General features: G+C 44.4%; 1 protein-coding gene across 19 annotated transcripts in view; it reads left to right on the plus strand.

Annotated features, from left to right (window-relative positions):
- The window catches only part of LTBP1 (latent transforming growth factor beta binding protein 1), a 394177-nt gene that overhangs the window by 309571 nt on the left and 62370 nt on the right, over window positions 1–22236 (plus strand). For 16 of the 19 annotated variants that reach the window (XM_036262366.1, XM_036262362.1, XM_036262361.1 and 13 more), the window contains 2 exons: window positions 13298–13423; window positions 17092–17235. In XM_036262366.1, the coding sequence (XP_036118259.1) occupies window positions 13298–13423; window positions 17092–17235 (270 nt within the window). The remainder of the gene's footprint in view (window positions 1–13297; window positions 13424–17091; window positions 17236–22236) is intronic. The other 3 variants (XM_036262365.1, XM_036262379.1, XM_036262381.1) reach the window with 1 other exon arrangement.

Genomic DNA, 22236 nt, shown 5'->3' on the forward strand with positions numbered 1-22236 from the left:
GGGGCGACCAGCAGGCCTCCCGCCTGTTGTGCCACGGAGGCCTGTCCCAGCCACAGACCTGAGCTCCCTGAGCCCCCTCGCCGGCCACACGGAGACCGCACTGCCCCCGTGTCCCGGGTCTTTCAGTGTGTGAGCTTGTTCATACAGTTGAACATGTCAAAAGCCAAAAGACTCTTTTTCTTGGATTTTGTTAAAGCATTAATCTAAAATGATTTTGTTCGTCAGGATTTCCGGCCTTAATTGCACTGGCTGATAAAGAGAGGACTTTTGTCTGGACCCTTATCCCCCTTCCTTGTCTCCAAAAGCCTAGTGGACATGATAACCGAAGATGTAACTTAAATACTTGAAAAATTCTTAGGACGTTTTCAGGTGTTCAAAAAAATTAAAATATTAAAAAACTCAATAGTCTTTTTTATCCTCATATAAAGGAAGATTTACTAGTTGTGTTTACTTTCAAACTTAGGGACTGGGAGCCCATCCCGGGGTTCAGGTGGACTCGGGAGAGGGAGCCGGCAAGGGCCGGGGAGCTGGATTGGTCCAGACCTCATGTCCAGACCATCATTAGTGTTTGACAACGAATATGACCTCCCATCAAGCATTAAACAGCTTCCATTTCCTATTGTCTGTTTAAATATCCATAATTCATAAACCCTATATATATCCTCGTACATTAGATTTCAGTCTGTTCTGAATACATAACAATGCTGTTATGATTTTAAGAAAATTATTAAGTATTTAATTTCATAATAACTCTCCATTACCTTTTACAAAACAAAAACTAGCATCTTTGGGACAGAGTATTCAAATAACTCCCTTGACTTGTGGTGGGAGTTAAGAAATGTAGTTAAATTTTAGGGAAAGATGTATTGCGTTACATACAATCTCTTATTTTCACCTGTATTGCTATGATTTTTTAAAGTATATTTTTATTGATTTTTAGAGAGAGAGGAGGGAGAAGGAGAGATAGAAACATCTGTGTGAGAGAGAATCATTGATAAGCTGCCTCCTGCATACCCCCTACTGGGGATCGAGCCCACAACCTGGGCATGTGCCCTGACTGGGAATCAAACCGGTGACCTTTTGGTGCATGGGATGATGCTCAACCACTGAGCCATACCGACCAGGCTGAATTACTATTCAAACAAACAAACAAAAAACAGAACAGGGTTTGATTTCATTTTGCACTCAGAGGAAGTTTTTCAGAGTATTTGAATGGCTTACAGTGGAATGATAGGGAATGGTGATCAAGATTACTACACAGAATCCCTTCATATTAAAAACATTTGTTTTTCTTTATTGATTTTAGAGAGAGAGGAAGGGAGAGGGAGCGAGAGATAGAAACGTTGTTGAGAGAGAACATCTATTGGCCGCTTCCTGCATGCCCCCCACAGGGGATTTGGCACACAACCTGGGCATGTGCCATGGCCAGGAACTGAACAGGTGACCTCTTGATGCCTGGGTTGACGTTCAACCACTGAGCCACACCAGCCGGGCCTTAAATATTTTAGTCTAATATATATACCTCTTACCAATGGGAAGAAGAAATAGAGAAAATGAGCTTTTGAAATGGTTAAGATCGTCTTAAATTAGGAATTATGGCAGTGTAGATTGTTTTTTTTCTAGTACATTTTTTATTGGTTAAAATGTGTAAAGTCAAGTCCATAAATCATAGGGGTAGAGCTTGATAAACTTTTACTGAATGAGCACACTTGGTGATAAGCCCCCTGAACCCTCCCACAAGTCTCCTCCTGGTTATTACCCACCCCCCTCCTCAGTACCCACAGGCAGCAGTAATCATTATTTTGTCTTCATTACAGTGCCTTTGTTTCTCATGTTTTTGGACATTAAATCAATGGAATCATATAGTAGGTACTCATTTGTATTTGGCTTCTTTCATTCAACATTATGTTTATAGTCTTTATCTGTGTTGTTACACATAGAAATACTTCACTCATCTTTATTGCTGTACAGTGTTTCTTTGTATGACTACACTACAAGTATATATCCTTTCTACTCTTGATAGACATTTGGGATACTTCTAGTGTGGGACTGTTGTGAATAATACAATTTTTGTGACTATTCTTAAGCATGTCTTTTAGTTGACTAATAGTCAACTAATTTCTGCTGGATATTACGCAGAAGTGTGATTTCTAAGCCATAGAATGTTTGTATGTCTCCGTTTAATGGACACAGGCAGTTTTTGAGTATCAGTTTATACTGCCACTAGCTAAGTGTGAGAGTCCCAGTTCCACATCCTTGTCAGCAGCTGGTGTTGCTATTCCTTTAGTAGATAAGCCATGCTGAGTAATTATTTCATCATGGTGTCAATTCGCATTTCCCTATGCGTATTGATGTTCGACAGCTTTTCATGCCCTTATTGATTTTTTGGTTATTGTTTCAGTTATCCAATTCTGCATAACAAATATCTTCAAAATGAGGTGCTCAGTATGACAACTCTCTTAATGATAACTTCAGATATAGTCAGTCAAGTTCTTAAATTTAACTCGAAGTCCAATGTTTTAATTATTTCACTTGAGGTCAGTACTTTTTGTGTCTGTAATCTTTGCAAATCCTAAAGTCATTATGATTCTCTTCTGTATTGTCCTCTGAAAGCTGTATTGTTTTATATTTTACATTGGAATCTGTAATCACCCTGAAATTGATTTTTGCAATTGGTGTGAAGTAGAGGTCAAGATTTACATTTTTCCTAAAAGGATGTCCAACTGGATCATCGCCATTTAGGAGAAGAGCACCTTCCCCCAGTGATCTGCAGTTATAACTTTGTCATGAACCATGTAATCAAATATACAGTTAACACTTGACAATTCAGGGGTTGGGGTACTGACCCACTCACCCCCAGGACAGTAAAAAAAAAAAATCTATGTATAACTCTTGAGTCCTCTAAAACTTGACTATTAATTGTCTACTGTTGACCCAAAGCCTTACCAATAATATAAACAATTAACACATATTTTCTGTTATATGTATTATATACTGTATTCTTAAGTAAGCTAGAAAAAAAAGAAATATTAAGAAAATCATAAAGAAGAGAAAATACACTTATAGTATTTACTGAAAAAAAAAAATCCGTGTAAAAGTTGACCCACGTAGTTCAAACCTATGTTGTTCAAGAATCAACTCTATGAGTCTGTTTCTTCTTCCTAAGTGTATCTGTCCATCCTTGCACCAATAACATATTGTCTTAATTATATTAGTGTTTTGTTGCAAATTTTTTGTGTGTAAAGTCATATATTATTTAGACTTATTCCTAGGTTTTCAATATTTTTATATTGTTGTGAATGATATTTAACTTTTTCCACCCTATAATTGTTTGTTACTAGTGTATAGAGCTGCAATTTGCTTTTTGGTACATTGACCTTGTATCCATGACCTTACTAAATTCACCTGTTATTTGTTAGTTTATCTGCAGATTCTTTAGGATTCCGTACATATATTATTATGTTGTCTATAAATAATGTAGTGAACATTTTCTTTTCTTTCCATAATTATACCTTATCTTACTACATGCTCTGAGACCTCCACTACAACAATAAACAGAAGTGTTGATACCGTGCATCTTGCCTTTAAATCTACTTTGTCTCTTTTTGGTGTAGCGGCACAGAACCTCTTTCAGTTAGATTTTGCATGGCTTATCTTTTCCTGCCTTTCCATGTTCTCATATTGAACAATCTTTCTTTTGTGAGCAGGATAGTATGAATTCTTTTCTCATCCACAGGGACAATCTTTGTCTTTTAATTAGAGAATTTAGTTCATATACATTTAACGTAATTACTGGTATTTGGTTCAAATCTGTTTACTCTTTGTTTTCCATTTGTCTCATCCCTTCATTCTTTTTCCTCCCTCCTTTTTATTGGGAGGGGGGCTTCTTTTGGAATATTTTTTGTTATGTAATTCACCCCTGCTTTTATATATATATATTTTAAAAGAATGTTTCCCTAGGACTTTTAGCTGAACAGTGTGTGAAAGGGAAATAAAATGCACCGAAAGTTAAGTTTGGTCTGAAACACATTGGCCCAAGATCTACTTTCACACAATAAAAGGTGAAAATGTATGCAGTGCTTACCTGTACACACTGGAAAAGTCCATGTTCACACAGAAAACATTTATAACTGGAAGCTTACCATTTGTGTTGAGGAAGGGATTAGGTCCAAAGTGTTTTTATTTTTCATTCAACAGACTCTCTGAATTTAATGTTCAGGAGACTGTACTTTTGGGCAGTGTTTCCAGTTTTGGAAACTAAACAAATATAGCTTTGTATGCAATAGAATAAATAAATAAATAAAATCCATGGCTAGATTTAAAAGAATTTAAGGTTTTTTTTGTCCTGGGGATTTTGATTTTTTTTGTTTGCTTGGTTTCAGTTGCAGTTGCAAATGTTGAGAAACGCAATGGTTTTCTAACTTAAAATATGTGTATGCTATTAATAATAATAATGAACAGCATTTTCTTTTATATAAGTTATATCCTTTCAAGCCAAGTAAACTCTTTTTAAAGATCAAGAGTATGATTTAGGTGTTTTCAAGTCCAGTTGTCTGTGGAATATTCACGTAGGTGCATCAGGTAGGCTGTTGGATTAAGTTGGATCTAGCGTTTGGATGAAAGTTTGGGCTGGAGGTGCACCTGGGAGTGGTCAGCTGTAGATGGCGTTTGGATCTATTAGACTGAGTGAGGCCACTAAGAGACATCATATAATGAGAAGAAAAGGTGACCTAGGACTAGACACTATGAAACTTCAAAATCTGGGGGTCAAATAAAAAAAATGATGTGGGAGTGGTCAAAGGATTAGGGGAGACCCAGGAGCATAACCTTGGAACCTAGGGGCATGGGACCAGCTAGAAAAGCAAATCCCTTGAGAAGCTACGTGTGGAAGAGCTCCCCATGGAGAAAACCGCCGAGGATTAAGGGGAGAATGATGAGGTTGGACTGTTCCAAATAGTAAACATTCCCTCATTACGGAGGATGGGTTGGGAGTGGCAGCAAGGGGCTGGAAGACAGTACCCAGATGAAAGGCCATTGCAGGGATTCTGGGGAGAGATGGCGAGTCCCTGAGTGAGGATGGAGAGGAGGCGGAGAGATTGAAGACAGAACCGAGAGATAAAATTAAAAGGGCATGAGGACTGGGTGTGGGAGGTAATGGAGGATGTCTCATGCTCTTGGAGAAGATGACGAGGATGATGTGTGCGGTTTTAGGGTGGTTTCCATTAGGATTTTATGAATGGTGAATACACATTGTCCACATGCTGTTAGTTAAAGCAAAGCAAAGTTTTGATTTCGTTTCTCTAGAACTTCTAGCTGTTTCCAGAAACCACATGGGAGGCTGCTCGAGGTGGTTGTCACAGAATAGTTTCAGTAAATCTTTTTTAAAGTAGTTAACTTCAAGCCTCAATTTTTTTTTTTAAAGGGATCTCTCATTGGCCAGCCTTGTTTTCTAGAAATTCTGTGCTAGAAAGTTGGACTTGAAATAACCTTCTTACCTCTGCCATTTCTGTTGCTCATCTTAGTTCGGTAGCTTTCAAAACATACTTGTGACCATTGAGGTCCCCAGCCCCACCCCCCCCTTTGTCAGGCAACAGCGTGGCCGTCACACTCCACAGAGGACGTCGTCTTTTTCTGCTTCCTGGCTCATCCCCATTCCCAGAATGAAGTTATTTTCCACGAAGCCCATATTCTTCAGCCTTGTCGCTGTTGCCAGACCTCAGCGGACTGATTTTTAAAGGCTCTTTCCATATCCTATTGTATTGTCTGGACCATCTCCAGATCCAGTTTTTAATTTCCTATTGGCTAAATTTTATTTTTTTCTTTAGGCTTCGCACTCATCTTCCGTTAATCCTGGCTTCCTCCGCTGCTGGGAGAGAGACCTTAATCCCTCTCGGGCCAGCAGCCATGCCATTTAAAAATTCCTTTGGGCAGCGGTTCAGCTGGTTCCACGTAGCTCAGCCCCGCTTCGCGTCTGGTGGGGACGCGCCGTCTCGGGTCTGCTCCCTCCTTTCACGAGGCGTGAGGGCTGCGCCTCCCGAGCAGGCGCCCGGCTCCCTTCCCGTGGAAGCCCCTCTCCTTGGCTCTGTTTCCCCAAGGTTCTGGCACCAGATATTTAACCAGTTCCAGTTGGTCAGGAGGCCCTGGGCTGAAATAATGGATCACTTCCTTTTTCAGGAAGAGGTCCAGAGAACACCAAAGCTAGACGTGGTCCTGGGACCTCCTGCGGCTTCTGCACCCTCGATGCCCGACGACCTTTCCTCCCGGGGTCGCCTAGAAAAGTGTCATCTTCAGCACTACAATGCGTCGGATGTTTAGATTCCAAGTATGATGATACTTGATGACAAGGCCTTGTTTAAATTTTTTTTTTCTTTATTGATTTTAGAGAGAGAGAGGAAGGGAGAGGGAAAGAGAGATAGAAACATCGATGAGAGAGAACATCGATTGGCCGCCTCCTGCATGCTCCCCACTGGGGATCAGGCCCACAACCTGGGCATGTGCCCTGACCGGGAATCGAACTGGCGGCCTCGTGGTGCATGGGTCGACGCTCAACCACTGAGCCACACCAGCCAGGCATTTAAAGACAAGATGAGTGTACTTGGTTTAAACTGCAGGTCCGTCAGTGATGGGTCGGGGAGCTGCTCTCGGACCCCTGTTCACAGTGAATAGCTCCACAGTGCTGGCCGGGCTGGCAGTTTGGTTGGTTCTGTTCATCCTCTTGGCCTGACCTTCTGTGGCCATTGCCCTGGTGGGAGGCAAGAGGACGTGCTGGGTGGAGCCACAGGCTGGGGTTCCGACCGTTCCCTCACTAGGCTCTGTTCCAACGCCAGCTCCACCACCAGCTGGTTCATAGCCGGAGGCGAGTCTCTGCCCTCTCTAGGCCGCAGTGTTTGGTTCTTAAAATGAACGGTTTCAGACCGAAAAGCTTCCAAGTCCCCTCAAGTTGAGACGAACCATATCATTCATCTAAAAACTCTTCAATGACAGGAAGGCTTTCCCTCTGGACCACACAATAACTGGGGATTTTTCTGTGAAGGATCCATTCACTAAGACGGGGGCTCTGTGTCCATCACTCTCGCGTTCCCTAGAAGCAGACAGAAGGCTCGTCAGTGAGCTGCTTCCTCCAACAGTACATGTGTCTTGCTCAGAGTAAAGAAAAAGATAGGACATGTTAAGAAAGTACAAAAAATAAGTACTTTTTTCTGTTTCTTTAATCCTCACTGGAGGAAATTTTTTCCATTGATTTTTAGAGAGGGGGAGGGGAGAGAGAGAAAAAAAAACATTGATGTGAGAGAGACACATCAATTGGTTGCCTCCCATATGCACCCTGACCAAGGCCAGAGATCAAACCTGTAACCCAGGTATGTGCCCTTGACCAGGAATTGAACCTGAGACCCTTTGGGCTGAGGGCTGAGGCTCTAACACGGAGCAACATAGGCCAGGGTGAGGCACTGTTTTCTTAAATGGAAAAAACTGAGGAATGTATCTGAGAGAAGGGAAACCAAATCATTTAACTGAAAAAAAAAGTATACAAATACTCCTTTGTCCCCATATACATACTTTTCTGTATATAACACAGAGAATCTAATAGAAGTATTGAGGTCTTATGATGGATTTCATTGTTGAGGTGTTTGAACACAGCTGTAATTTTTTGGTGAATAAGATTTAACTGACCCTAGTCCTTTTTAGAAAATCATGCCTCCTTTTCATACTTTTACCCTTTTTCATAGTTCACCTTACTTCAGCAAGAAGGTGATAGCATGTGTCCTGCCTTAAATCTCTATTTGAGAATTGAGGGTATATGGTTTGAGTTCTGCTTTCTGTGGAGAACCCCTGATAACAATCAGTAGGTTTTAAAACACTTTTAGACCATTGAGAAAAGATACTAAATAAAAAGCATATGGTTGAGAAAAAGTGATCTACCAGATAGATCAACAATTAAGACCCTCAAAGTGTGGATTTGTCGTTCACTGACAACTTTACTTCAAAATGAACTCCTGGTTGTTCCAGATGCCCAGGACCCTGTTTTATTTCTCTTTCTGACATTTATGTGATGTTGTTATTGGAGAATTCACATTAATGATCTGCTATCCTTGGTCTGTGTAATTCTTTATTGAATTCATTTCCATTGAAACAGTAATATTTATATCTGCCTTGTTCAGTAACATATTAAGAGCAAAAACTTGCATGAGAAATCAGCAATTCTTACAGTTGTGTACCTACTTCATTTGGGTCGGATAATCACTCATCACTCATTTGGGCAGTGTGGCTGGTGATAATGCCTGCAAGGTTCATACAGATGCCTCGCAGAATTGCTTTAGTGATGTAGAAGATTTGCCCTTAATTAAGTGAGAAGAAAAACATATTTGGATCATTCAAAATTTAGTTTCATATTCAAAATTCAACTTCCGCAAAAACAGGATAGCTTTCCATTTCTGAAGCTTGTGCCTTGGTAGGACTTTTGTTCTTATCTAACCATAAGTCTTCTTAACATTTAGCTTTAGAGTTGATCTTCATTGTAGCAGTTCTCTGTGTCTCTTTATAAACAGAACTAACAATGGAAAAATATCTCAGCTCGCTCACATCAAAGAAAAATCTAATGAAATAATGTTTTTTTTTTATACAGACCATTAGTCAGAGAAGTGAAACAAATGTCTTCTTATTAAAGCTATTACCTCACCTCATTGTTGAAAACATGAAACTGCTGAGAGTTACAGCCTATCCTTTTTATAAAATACTAGTTGTTGAAGAGCTAGTCTCCAGCAGGCATTCCACATTCGTTTTTCCTATTCATTCAAGTCCAAAATATTGCTCATCTAAACTTTGCTAATCACTGTTACAGTAAGTCTGAGCCTGCGAGACGCCCAGTAATTCATAACCGTCTCAGGACTTGCTCACCTTAGGGTCAGTTATTCAGTCCCTGAGCTGGCGATCAGTAACAAGTCAGCATCGAATGGCCTGGAATTAATAAAAAGGAAAGCAAGATATTTTATTTCCAAAATCCGGTCTGAAAAGCTACCAGATTTCCAGCACTGCTGCTTTGCCAGCCGCCATCCCGTTTCAGTAGAGAAGTGGGTGCTGGGAGGGTCAGTGGAAGGTTCCCCACTCTGAGAAGTGGCCCTGATAAGCACAGCAGTGGCGCAGCGTGCTCTGGGAACAGAGAGGAGGGGCCCAGGATCTGCTCTGGGAGCTGCTACAGAACGTCTCTTGGATCAACTCCAGGGAGTTTCTGAGCGAAGCAGGTGGGGGTAGAATTTCTAGGAGAGGAGGGGTATGCACAGAATCAGTGAGAAAGTAAAGACCATGGAGTTTTCTTTCTTTCTTTCTTTCTTTTCATCCTCACCCAAGGATATTTTTCCATTGATTTTCAGATAGAGTGGGAGGGAGGGAGAGAGAGAGAGAGAAACATTGATGTGAGAGGGACACATTGATTGGCTGCCTCCCACACGACCCTGATTACGTCTGGGGACCCAACCACAACTGAGGTACGTGCCCTTGACTGGAATTGAACCTGTGACTCTTTGGTCCAAGGGCCGACGCTCTAACTGCTGAGCAAAACCGGCCAGGGCGACCATGGAGTTTCCAGAGAACTCCAGTATACTGGTGGGCATGGAGCATTTATTGGGAAGGAGGTTGGCTAGGAATTCTGGCGGGACTTGCAGCCAGGAGCCAGCTGATGCAGCGGGCTCTGTGCTCTGCTAAGGAGAGTGCTGGTATCCTCTGGCCAAGAAGAGACGCTGAACATTCTGCGCGGAGGATTCACGCACAGCTTTCTGTTTGGTGGGTAAAGGATTAGAGGGAGGGAGGCAAGACTGGAGAGCAGAAAACCAATTAGGAGTATGAGTATCAGGAAAGTCAGGTAAATGGTAAGACGGGAGGGACGGGGAGGAGGGGCATGAGAAGGATGACAGATTTCTGGTGACTGGTTAGATTCTCTGATGAAGGGGATATAGGAAAAATGGAGGAGATGGGAGGTGGGGAGTGGATAATAAGTTCATTGATTAGGAACATGTCCAATGGGTATTAGATAAATGATTCTAAAGAACTGAGGTGGACCCTTGAGAAAGACTGGGAAGTCAGTGTAAAGGTGGTAATGATTGGTAGCTCCCAGATGCATGGATATACCTGGAGCAGACGGACAGGTCAGAGTGGGGGGTAGCGGGGTGCTGGATAAAAGAAGGTGAAGAACGTAGCCAAAGAACATATACACATAGCCCATGGACACAGACAGCAGTGTGGTTTCGGCCAGGGGAGGCCTGGCGGGCTGGGTGGAGGTGGGAAAGGGGTGGGGAGACATCTGTAACAGTGTCAACAATGAAAAATAAAAAATTAAATGGGAACGGAAGCATTTCTGAGATTCCTGCCAGCCCTTAGATCAGCGGTTCTCAACCTGTGGGTCGCGACCCCTTTGGGGGTGGAACGACCCTTTCACAGGGGTCACCTAAGACATAACAGTAGCAAAATTACAGTTATGAAGTAGCAACAAAAATAATTTTATGGTTGGGGGTCACCACCACATGAGGAACTGCCTCAAAGGGTCGCGGCATCCGGAAGGTTGGGAACCACTGCCTTAGATCCCATGGGTGCGTGGGCAATGTAATCTCTTGACAGATGCCCATCGGGAAGTCTGAGATTAGCAGCGGCCGTGCCGAGTGATTTGGTGACGCGTGCTGGTGCTCCTCACGGCTGTGATCCGTGCGTGAGCTGTGCTCCCAGCCTCGTGCGGACGCTGCAAATCTCTCAACAGATTATGGAGTGTCTTGTTTGTGTTTTATGCTGCAAGGGAGATTCAGTTCTTTTTACATGTGAAATTATTTCATTGAATTTTCCATTCAAGTTGGGGAGATATGCTATAGAGGCAAAAAAAAAGGAAGGCTAAGAGGTGAGGGATTGTCCCACTAAGGTCAGGAAGTACAGTTTCCAAGGAAGACAGTGTTGTGCAGTAGATTTTAGACGTGCTAAGTTTGACATTACAAATGGATATGACTTGACATATGAAGATTCCTGGCTGGAGAGGAAGAATTGGGACTCATTCCGAGGACCGTGGTCATTGCAATTGGGACAGTGTCGAAAGGGTGCCACCCTCTCAGGCCGGGACAGGCGAGGGCCAGACAGAGTGCTTACAGGTAGAAGAGAATAATGGTCTGTCTCTGGTTATGAAAAGAAGGGGGTGTTGCCCAGCCTGCCAGTGTGGCTCAGTGGACTGAGCATCATCCCATGGACCGAGAGGTCCCGGTGTGATTCCCAGTCGGGGCATGTGCCTGGGTTATGGGCTCGCTCCCCTTTAGGGGGTGTGAAGGAGGCAGCTGATGGATGTTTCTCATATCAATGTTTCTATCTCTCTCTACCTCTTTCTCTAAAAAAATAAAAAACATATTAAAAATAAAAAAAGGGGGTGTTGAACAGATTAGAGGTCAAGGGTGATGGTGACTGACAAGTGACCATCAGATTTAATGATGGGTCTGTCACTGGTTTTTCTGAGGGGCTTTGAGAAAGAGTTAGTAAGTCAGTCATTAGGAGTAGGAGGAATAGTCATAATAATAGTAATAATAGCTGACATGTATTGGATGCTTCTTATGTTACATGCCAGTCAGTGTTCTAAAAGTAACATTTCATGTGTGTTATTATTTTGTTTTTTTCATCACATTAATTCTAGAAACGCACCCATATTATTGATACTAGTATTGTTGTTGTTATTCCCTTTTACTGATAAGGTATATTAGGAAATAAAGGCAAGTTTTTGAGACATTTTGCAGTGATAGAAAGAATGGAAATGCGTAGTAGGTGACGCCAGGGGTCTTGGTCAAGTACCGCTTTTCCAAGGGCTTTCATAACATGTTTGAAGGCGGTGAGGGAGGAGCCCGGGGTCGGGAATAGTGGGAGATGCTGAGCAGGCTGGGCTAGAGGAGGAGAGGTGGGGGGGGGCTGGGAGACAGGGCCTAGCCTTGGCAGGTGTCCTTGCCTTGGGGAGACTGAGAGAACTCTGATGTGGTCACTCACTCAAACGGTGAGACAGCCCCTGGACTCGGTGGTGTCAGTGTTGGGGCTTCAGGAAGGAAGAGACAGCTGCCGAAAATCACTGGGTGGATCTTCTGTCTTTTAGAAAATGGCTTGGACTCAGCTTAAAAACATTTAAAACAAGAAAAGCTCGATTTCATTAACATCAAGTTTCCAAAACCCAACTCTGTCACGTGCAGTTTCCCTTGTTTTCTTTATCACGTGTTTCCTTATTTGAACGTAAACGCACTCCCTTCTTCAGGTGTATTCGGATACAGCCATTGCATTTTCTGAATTATTTCTGCCAGAACCTGTGTTTTGGGACTGTGAGGTCCAGGGGTGGATGGGACAGAGGGCCTGGCCAGGCCTGGCCAGTGGAAGGGCACAGTACACAGGATGGGAATGGGAATGAAAGGAAAATGAATAAGAACAAAGAAGAGCCGTACCTAAAAGTCCCTTTGTAATGTCATTGAGACATCACTTCTGTGAGAACATTCTTATGAATGGGGGGTGGGGGGGGGGGTGAAGCCCTGGACCACTGTCTATCATCCGGTTTATAGAAAACAAAATGTATTTACAAGTTTGGCCACTGGTTAATCATTTGGAGCAGCATCAACACTGAGGACCTTGAGTGGCTGTACTTGGTGATAGGAGGTCTTTCCTCATGAATAACTGGGACTGGTTGGCTGCACCACTGAACTCCTCAGATCTCTGTCCCTCCCCAATCCCTCTTCCCTCTTCCCTGCTCTTCCTCCCTCCCCTCTCCCTCCTGTCCTCCCCTCCCCTCCCCCCCTCCTCCCCTCCCCTCCCCTCTCCCTTCTCTGCCCCCCCCCCCCATGGGAACTCTGGTTAGACTCCATCAAGCAAGGTCGTCTCCAGAGCTGAGTAACCATTGCCCAGGCAGGCAAGTGCTTCTTTGAGTCCCCAAACCTGCAAATAGGTCTGAGTTTTTACCACAATCAAAACAGGGAATAATATCTTCCCATATTTCCCCTGTAGGAATATATAGTATTCTCCTGTGAAATTAAGAATGAAAAACATGGAGAAAATGCCCACTGTGACAATTAACGGCCGTCATATCCGTTTGCAAACATTTCCTGGGGAAAAGTAAATGTGTTCTCCTAGAACCCTGTGTTTTGTCTATTAAGACTTTTTCATCAAAACATTTTATTTCTGCGTAAAATGTTTTTAAAGTTCATTCTGTGTAAACATGATCATCTCATGCTAATCCGGGTGTGCTGAGCACCTGTCTGTCTGTTCATATCTGGTGTTTGTCAGTCTGTGTTTTGTGTCTTTTTTGCAGATATTGATGAGTGTGTAAACAACACCGTGTGTGACCGTCACGGGTTTTGTGACAATACAGCTGGCTCCTTCCGCTGCCTCTGTTATCAGGGCTTTCAGGCCCCGCAGGATGGGCAAGGGTGTGTGGGTGAGTTTTTAGAATTTTTTTCCCCCAACACGTTTCATATCTCCGCATGGAAAAGAAATCAAGTGTATCCACAACAGGAAAGATTGCAAGCAAGGTAATTTGGACAGAATTCCATCAAGACTTGGTTTTGTCACATGATTTGGGGATGCGCAGAAATGTCCCTTGTCTTCTGAAATGGTGAGGGGCAGGAAGACATACAGAAGTGTAACTGAGAATTTAAACGTAATAAGGACACGTGTGGGAGCTCTGAGCTGAGCCGCAGAGCACAGGAGATGGTCGGCGTGCGGCGTCGCTCGCCTGTCTTCAAGCGCACTTCCTTAGGCGGTGCCTTGTTAAGGAGGCAGCTGGCGAGAGCTTCAGTTTCCAGGATGACACCCGCAAAGCGATGCTGGGATCGCGCAGCTGCGTGTCTTCCCTCTGCCGGTGCAGGAGTCGTGGGTGTCAGCGGACGTTGTGGAGTAGGGCCCAGCACGTGCTCGTGTAGACGAGGAGATGCTGCGGCTCATCCCCTGGGCGGCGTGATTTCATTCAGGCAGATTCATGAGGAGACACATTTGCAGTGCAGAGCCAGTAAATAGGAAAGAGAAGACAGGTTATTAAATTCACAACATCACAGATAGCAAGGCTTTGCCCTTATTCTTAATTCAGGAAAGAACTCTGTTTGTGCCACGGCAGATGGCACTTGCTAAGGAGGAGCCAGTAACTTTCCAGTTGGGGGATTTGCAATTATAGCTTAATTCATGTCCCATCCAGACCAAACTGGGACAACAAAACCTAGGTATTTGGAAGTATAATGATAAAATCACTTAAATAGTAACCACTTAAAAAAAAAAAAGATTTTACTGATCTTTTAGAGAGAGAGGAAGGGAGAGAGATAGAAACACTGGTGAGAGAGAAACATTGATCGGCTGCCTCCTGCACGCCCCCTACTGGGGATCGATCCCGCAACCTGGGCATGTGCCCTGACCAGGAATCGAACCGGGACCTCTCAGTCCATGGGGCAACGCCCAGTCCACTGAGCCACACCCGCCGGGCCATAGTAACCCCTTCTAAGCTAACACAATCACAATTGCTGCTTCCAGTTACTGCTTTAGTCTTCATTGCCCTAAAATATAAGTGATAAAAGTCATGTGACATTCACAAAATATAATGACTAAATAGGTCACATGATCTGGCACCCACTTACCTTCTAGCTCACCTGGGCGCTCACCTTTTCCATGCCAGTGACATAACACTGCTTGTGTTTGCTCCTGTGACTGTGCTGTGACGTGGCTGTTGTCTGCTCCCTCTGTTGAGAAGTCCTCCCAACCTCCCTTCCCCAGCACAGGGACTCACCCCACTCGTGGCTGAAGCCAGAGGTCAGATGTCTCCTCCCAGATACCGTCCCTGTTCCATCTCTCGCTCTCAGACTGAGCCTCGACCCCTCCTCCTGCTTCCCGAAGACCTTGAGCAGCTTCTGCTACAGAACTTACACCCTTTTTTTGAACAATTGAATCCTGTGTGTGCTGCCCACAGCCACCTTCGCCAAGGCAACGGGCTCCATGTGATTGAGAGCATTCTGTCCCCTGGCTGGACCTAATGTTTGGCCTGTAGTAGCTGCTCAGTAAACAGTGTTGAACTGCTACTGAGATATCAGATGTCGAACCACTGACTCCCCACAGCTCTGAAACCCCTGCTGAGGGTCCCTTGCTAACCAGCCGGATGAGCTCACTGAACCCATGTCGAGGTTTCATTTTGGCACAAAACACCACCCTTAGTAAAGGAATAGTTTTTATCATTGTAGTGAACTCAGCAGGTGTCCTTTTGTCTGTTTATTCACTCCTTCAAAAATATTAACCGGACACCGGTCATGTGCACCGAAGGGATGAGTCAGCCTGATACCGGCCTTTGGCCACGCTGTTTCCTTTACTGGGCCCCCGACTGCCTCCCCCACCCTAGCCCTTCTTATGATCAGCGTCTCATCCTTCAGAGAGAGCTCAGTTCCGTCCTTTCCCTCACCCAGCCCCGCACTTCAGGCCCAGTGTCGGCCTTCGAAGCGCGCTATACTCTGTTCCTCGTATTCATCAGGCGTCTGCGGTGATCTGACCCACTTCCCGGACTCGACTCGAAGCCTCCTGAAGGCAGGAGTTTTTCCCCAGCGCCTGGCCCGCAGAAGTAAACTAGAGAATGTTTTTTGATTGAATGAGTGCAGTCTGATGGGAGAGGTTTCAGTAGCCCTGAAAATGATACCAGCTAGAAAGAAGAAAGTTCCTTTGACACTTACCTAGATTTGATAAATGCGAACTGGCGATTTCTAAAGTCAGTTTTTCTGGTCTAAATTACGGCTGTCTAGGTTGATTAAATATACCAAGTCTTTGCTTTACTTGATGTTACATTATCTTTATGTTACAAGTGAAACCCAGCTCCTTGGTTTTTTTATGTTTATATACAAAGTGAAATGGAAAACTGAGTCATCATTCAAATAAGTCAAGATACATAAACTTCTTGTTCAATGAACAGAGTGTAGCAGGTGAAAATAGGGCACTTTTCCTGAATGATGTGGATAATTGCTCAGATTTTTCACTTTGTCTAAACCCTCTCAGAGCATGCTCTGCAAGCCGGCGCTGCGCATGCTGAGTGCGTGAAGCGTGAGCGTTTCAGAGGGCAGGCAGGTGCTTGGCTGAACAGGGCACTCACTCATAACACTTCCTAGGAGGAGTCAAGGTAGGAGGTAGCACTGGGCAGGGTCAGACGGAAAAGCAGCCCTGCTTTAGGGCTGTGCACGTGCATAGGTTAAATCAGACACTCATCAGTAGATTCCTTGACTGTCCTTTCATTACGTGCATTTAAGTACAGAAGAAAAACACTTGGCAAAATGGAAATGACGCTGTGGAATAGCAACGGAAATTTCAAGGCATCGTGAAACCAGTGAGAAGTTGCTGAGCCAGTTTGTGTGGATGAATAACGGGACCCAGTGATTAGTTACGGGGTCTTGACACAACCTGGGTGCTGGCTGTTCCGTTACAGGCGTTTAGGCTGCTAGAAAATGATTTTCAGACGTGTAGGAGGATTTAAAACCATTTTTTCAAATGAATTTAAAGAGGTGTACGGTTTCCAAAGTGCCAGTGATGGTAATTTTCTTTGAATTAAGAACTGAGAGTAAAAGTGTGGGCTATTTAAGACCTCATTTTTTAAAATTGATTTTTGGAGAGAGATGGAAACATGGATGAGAGAGAACATCGATTGGCTGTCTCCTGCATGCCCCCCACTGGGGACTGGGCCCACAACCTGGGCATGTGCCCTGACCAGGAATCGAACTGGAGACCTCTTGGTGCATGGGTCAGTGCTCAGCCACTGGGCCGCACCACCCGGGCAAGACCTCATTATGTCAAAGAGTTAGAGAAGAGAAAACAAAAGAGTCAGAGGGTGCATAGGATGCTTGCAGTACAATTTGTGGGGGGGGGGGCTCCTTAAAGCCAGAATTGGAATTTGGGAATTTAGCTTTCCATTTTCGTCGTACTTTCATGCAAAGCAAATCCTACAGCCCTACCTGTAGGAGCAGCAGGGTCTGATCGCTCCCCGAGGGTCACCTTGTCTCAGCGAACACTGCTCACCCTGGTACAACACGTGATCTGAGTGCTGTCCGGAGGGAGGCGCGCGTCTGACTTGATCCGTGTTCCCTGTTCCAGATGTGAACGAATGTGAACTGCTCAGTGGCGTGTGTGGCGAAGCCTTTTGTGAAAACGTGGAAGGCTCCTTCCTGTGTGTTTGTGCAGATGAAAACCAGGAGTACAGCCCCATGACCGGGCAGTGCCGCTCCCGGGCCTCCACAGGTAAGTCCCAGGGCACTGTGGAGGGGGTGCAGGGCTCCTCTCGGGGATCTGGACAGACACAGGTTTGGACCACACACACTGGGAGCGAGGTGAGAAATAGCCACATGCTCTGGCACAGTGCTGTCTCGGAAGCTGCTGTGCCCCTGCCCAGCCTGCCCTATCGGTGGGATTAGGATGTGGGCGAGGATTCTGGGCGAGATGGCCTCTCCTGTGCTTCCCAACCCAGAGGTGCCGGACCACTGTGCAGGGTCCACAGTGATGAGAACATCTCCTGGGAATTGCTTAAAACTCAGAGCCATTGCTCAGGGTTTCGTGTGCATCATCGCCTAAGTAGCATAATTCTTCTTTCTTGGCCCTTGGAGACATGTGTCTGGACACGCCTCTAAATTAGGAGCAACATATAAGCCTCTCAGGATCTACAAAGGTTTGCACTTGGGACTCCTCTGGTGTTTTTCCAGAATTTGGCCTAGAAAGGGGCTGTGTTCGCAGTCCCTCAGAATGTGATTTAGGCCATGATGTCAATGGCACGAATTGAAATGGAGAAATGCTTTTCCAGGTAAATTAACCAACCTCCAGATCACCCTTTGAGTGTGTGCTGTAGCCTGGTTGTGTTTTTAAAAAAGCAAAAGACTACCTGGTCCTTCGAGAGCAGATAAAATGGCACACAGACCATTTTGCTTTCTTGCTCCATCTCAGTTGCCTTTGTCCATGCGTCTACGCAAGCGTTCACTCCTCCACAGTAGGGCGCACGTGTTCTGTGTAAAATAACTACCTTTGCAAGTAATAGGGAGAAAACATAAAAATACAGATTTTAATCTGGGTGCTGGCTGTTCCATTACGGGCGTTTTACTTCCCAGAGATGAACTCTGGAGAGGAGTGCAGACGGAAGTGGGCGGCCAGCAGTGCGTGAGCATGGTCTGAGGGAGGAGCTGGGTGCTTCTGGAGGGAGGTAGCTCCGTTCAGGTCCCGCGGCAGTGTGCGGGAGAGGGGCTCTTCGCCCGAGCCCGACCTGTGAGAGCAAAAACAAACGAGCAAAAAAATCCGAAACCTGCTGGCCAGTAACAGGATGGGTTAAGTCACTGTCTTCTTCTTATGTAGCTTTGGTTTCATAGAATAACACCTCACCCAGTGTATTGTTTTGACTGAAATAATTCACGTCATAATATTGTATAGTCGTTAAACGAACTATATGAAAATTAAGTAGTCATGAGAAATGCATGTGAAACAATGCAAAGTGGAAAAATAAGATATTCCTGTGATCACAATCTGTGGAGAGAGGGGAGGAGAGAATGTATAAAATGATGGTTGGAATGAATGAGAATTTTCGTTTTCCCATTTATTTCCCAAACTTTGTAGTACTTCAAATTGGAATGACCAGGGTTCTGGTCAGCTGACTGCTTTCCACCTGTGTAATCTGGGTCACATGTCACATAATTCAACATGTGTGAGTGCCTATAAAATAGGAAGGGCATATTTACCTCACAGGGTTTTATTAATTTAAAAAAAATCATATATGTAAAATCCCTTTGTCAATGGCAAAGGACTATATACAGTAATAAAATGGTAAGCTATAATCCAGACACTTAAAGGATGTCTATTTCTCATCCTTTTATGCGCTCCTCTGAAATGGTGGGCCTTTTAACTGCAAACATTTTCTTGCCAGAATGTTTTATTAGTGTCAAGAAATGGTTCATTCAGTTCATATAGCTTCTATTTCGGTGTATGTCTGGGATCCTAAAGCTTGCTCATTTTTTAAAGAGATTTAACAAGGCCTTGATGGGATCCTAAGACCATCAACTGTTTTTGGTGACCTGGACCAGCCCACGGACAACCGCTTCTTAACACTTGACAGTGACGTTTTGTAAGCCTTGTTCCTCGTCTCCTACGCTTTGTTTTTCTGTCACCAAGTCCCTTTGCCTTTCCTCCCTAAGCCTCCTTTCTCGCTCATTGACTGGCCCTCTTTCTGGACAGTTCTTGTGGTTAGAGTTCACTAAACACTCTCCTGCGTTTCCAAAGAACATTATTTTGAATACTCAGCTTCATAAAGATTGTCTGCCAATGAATACATAGTTCTCCTTCTTCACATTATTTCTAACCTTTTTTTCATCCTCACCTGAGGACATTTTTCCATTGTTTTGTTCAGATAGAGTGGGAGGGAGAGAGAGAGAAACATCGACGTGAAAGGGACCCATCGAGTAGCTGCCTCCTGCATGACCCCATCAGGGCCGAGGACAAACTGCAACCGAGGTGCGTGCCCTTGACCAGAATCGAACCCGAGACTCCTTGGTCCATGGGCCAACACTCTAACCGCTAAGCCAAACTGGCCAGGGCTATATCTAATCTTTTTATTTCTGGGTTTCTTGCATACTTTCCTGAGTTCTCTGGCTTCTGCTAAGTACTCTGCATACCCAGTTATATCAGTATAATCTGACTAAATGGTAACCGGTGAAACTTATCAATTTCTGTAGTTTCTGGTTCTGTCACACCTCAATTTGTATAGTTCTTGGCCAACTTGATTATATGGAGTCCCGAGGGACAGGTCAGCTTTAAACTCTAGTGGGAACCTTCTCCCTGACTTCAGAGCCCATAATTGATTAGTTGTTTGGAAAAGGTGATTAAAGCTGGAAATCATAAAAATGATAATACATCTTTGAAATATTTAAAATTTAACTTAAAACATGTAAATGTCCGTTCATTCACCAATATTTGAGGAAGGGCCACGGTCTTTCTTTGAGTAGAAGTTCATTGTTAAGAATTCTGCCTGGGCCCTGGCCCATTTGGCTCAGTGGTTAGAGCGTCAGCCTGTGGTCCGGAGAGACCCAGTTGGTTCCCGCTAAGGGCACGTACCTCGGCTGCAGTTTGTCCCTGGCCCTGGTTGGGTCGTGTGGGTGGCAGCCACTCAATGTGTCCCTTTCATGTCGATGTTTCTCTCTTTCTCTCTCTTCCTCCCACTCTATCTGAACAACAACAACAACAAAAAAAGGAAAAATATCCTTTGGGGAGGATTTAAAAAAAAAATTCTGCCTGGCCTGTCTGGCATAAACCATGTGTCTTATGCATCATCTCCACTGCCAACATGAAAAGGCGGAAGAATTTAAAGGCCTTCACAGAAGCAAATGAATGTAAAATTCCTCTAGATTGTATTATTTTTCTCAGTTATTTTGCAGTGGTCTTCTCCACACCTATTTGATAGCATTCTTTTTATTGACTAAACTGTCACCTTTCTAAAGCGTTAATGCATTCTAGAAACCACTCTTCTATTCGCCTTTGTATTTCATTGTAGTTCATTATGTAATTACAATAACCCACTGGTACAGGAGGCTTGAGACTAAACGTAGCCGAGTCTTGGTTGACGTACTGTTCAACAGATACGATCAGAGAAGTAGAGGGACCTGCCCAAGAACAGCCTGCGGGCGGGGAGCATTCTGCCTGTGGTCAGCGTTAGCCAGGCTGTCTTTCAGAGGGTGAGAGAACATCAGTTAAGCCAACAAGTTGGCTAACTGGAGGCTAGTTACAAGAGTTTGTATTATAGTCCAGCCAAAGGTTCTACTGTTACACAGAACAAAACATTTTGTACCAGGTTTCAGCTTTTAACAAGGCCTCAAATTAATTTTATTGTATACATACATGATAGACTAACGGATCTCATCCTCCGTGAACAGTGGTTAGGAAAGGGAAGATACATTTGCGCTTTAGGCTGTGACATTTTGACTCGGCCGTAAAGGGTCCCAGGACAGCACACATTCCAACCATAAGCAGCAGCATAATGATCTCAAGGGGATTCCTACTGAGGACGCACCTGGCCTGAGGGGTGGCCATCAGGAAGGCAGATTTCCGATCAGGATGCAGAAGAACCTTCCAGTAACTAGATAGCTAGCAAGTGCCTGTCTCGTGAAATCATGGGCGTTTCCCTAGAGCAACGACTTTCAACCAGTGCGCCTCGAGAATTCTAAAACACGCGCGACCCGACTGTTTAGTGAGGGGTGCTGACCTCCTCCCTTAGATTGTCAAATAAAAAGACAACAGCAGCCAACACAATAGCCATCTGGTATGAATGAATCAAAATTATATCCTTTTTTTTTTGTCGGATTGGCAAAAAATACGTGTCCGGCGTGCCACAGAATTTCAGCAATTGTCTGTGAGTGCCATGAGATGGAGAGGGTTGAGAATCGCTGCCCCAGCAGTGCCCAGAAACAGGGGCACACCGCTGCCAACACGGTGCTGTCCAGCTGACCTGTCAGATGCTTTTGAACGTTAATGTCCTAGGGCTTTTATTTCTAAACTGCTTCTTGGCTCTCGCCTAATTTTTTTGTAGGTCTGGTCTAATGTTTTCCTCGGCCTGGGCCTTTGGCCACTAATTTACATTGCTGTACATTGCCTCAAAGCGCCTGACCCAGAAATAACGCAGAAATGTCCATAGCAGACCACTCATCACTTGTCAGAGGGGTGGATATGAAATACAGCCTGATGCTTTTATTTCCTCGGTGCATGTGATAATTGCTCAATAAAACTCCACGTCCCTGGGCACTCTGAAGGGGGCAGTGCATGTTTCGTCTTGGCCGCTGCCGCCTTCAGGCCTTACCCACAGGATGCTGTTCTCTGCCCTGCCTGGCGCACGGAGGAGACGCTGTGGGAGGAACCGAACTTTATTTTTAAAACAGAAGGTGTAACGAAAAGAACGCAAAAAGATATATATTGCAATCGCTGTAGGTGTTCCTTCCTTTAAGAACAGCAAATAAACATATAAAAAGAAATTAGGAAAACATATACATTGGAGTGAATATTTGCATTATGAAATAACATCACAGAATTCCTTTCAGGGTTTCCGTAAAGACCGGTTTTCTTGACTGTTTGCGAGCTTACCCTCACGTCCCGGGCTAGAGCCCCGACTTCCACATTGAGCACCCGCCTTCATGGTTTCCCAGCCCAGCTGCTTTATTTACAGGTCAGGGAGCCAAGGCCCAAAGGGAAGTTCCACGTGTTCTTCTTGGGGTCCTCGAG

This window comes from Molossus molossus, unplaced genomic scaffold (genome assembly GCF_014108415.1).
Source record: "Molossus molossus isolate mMolMol1 unplaced genomic scaffold, mMolMol1.p scaffold_m16_p_15, whole genome shotgun sequence".
NCBI classification, from domain to species: domain Eukaryota; kingdom Metazoa; phylum Chordata; class Mammalia; order Chiroptera; family Molossidae; genus Molossus; species Molossus molossus.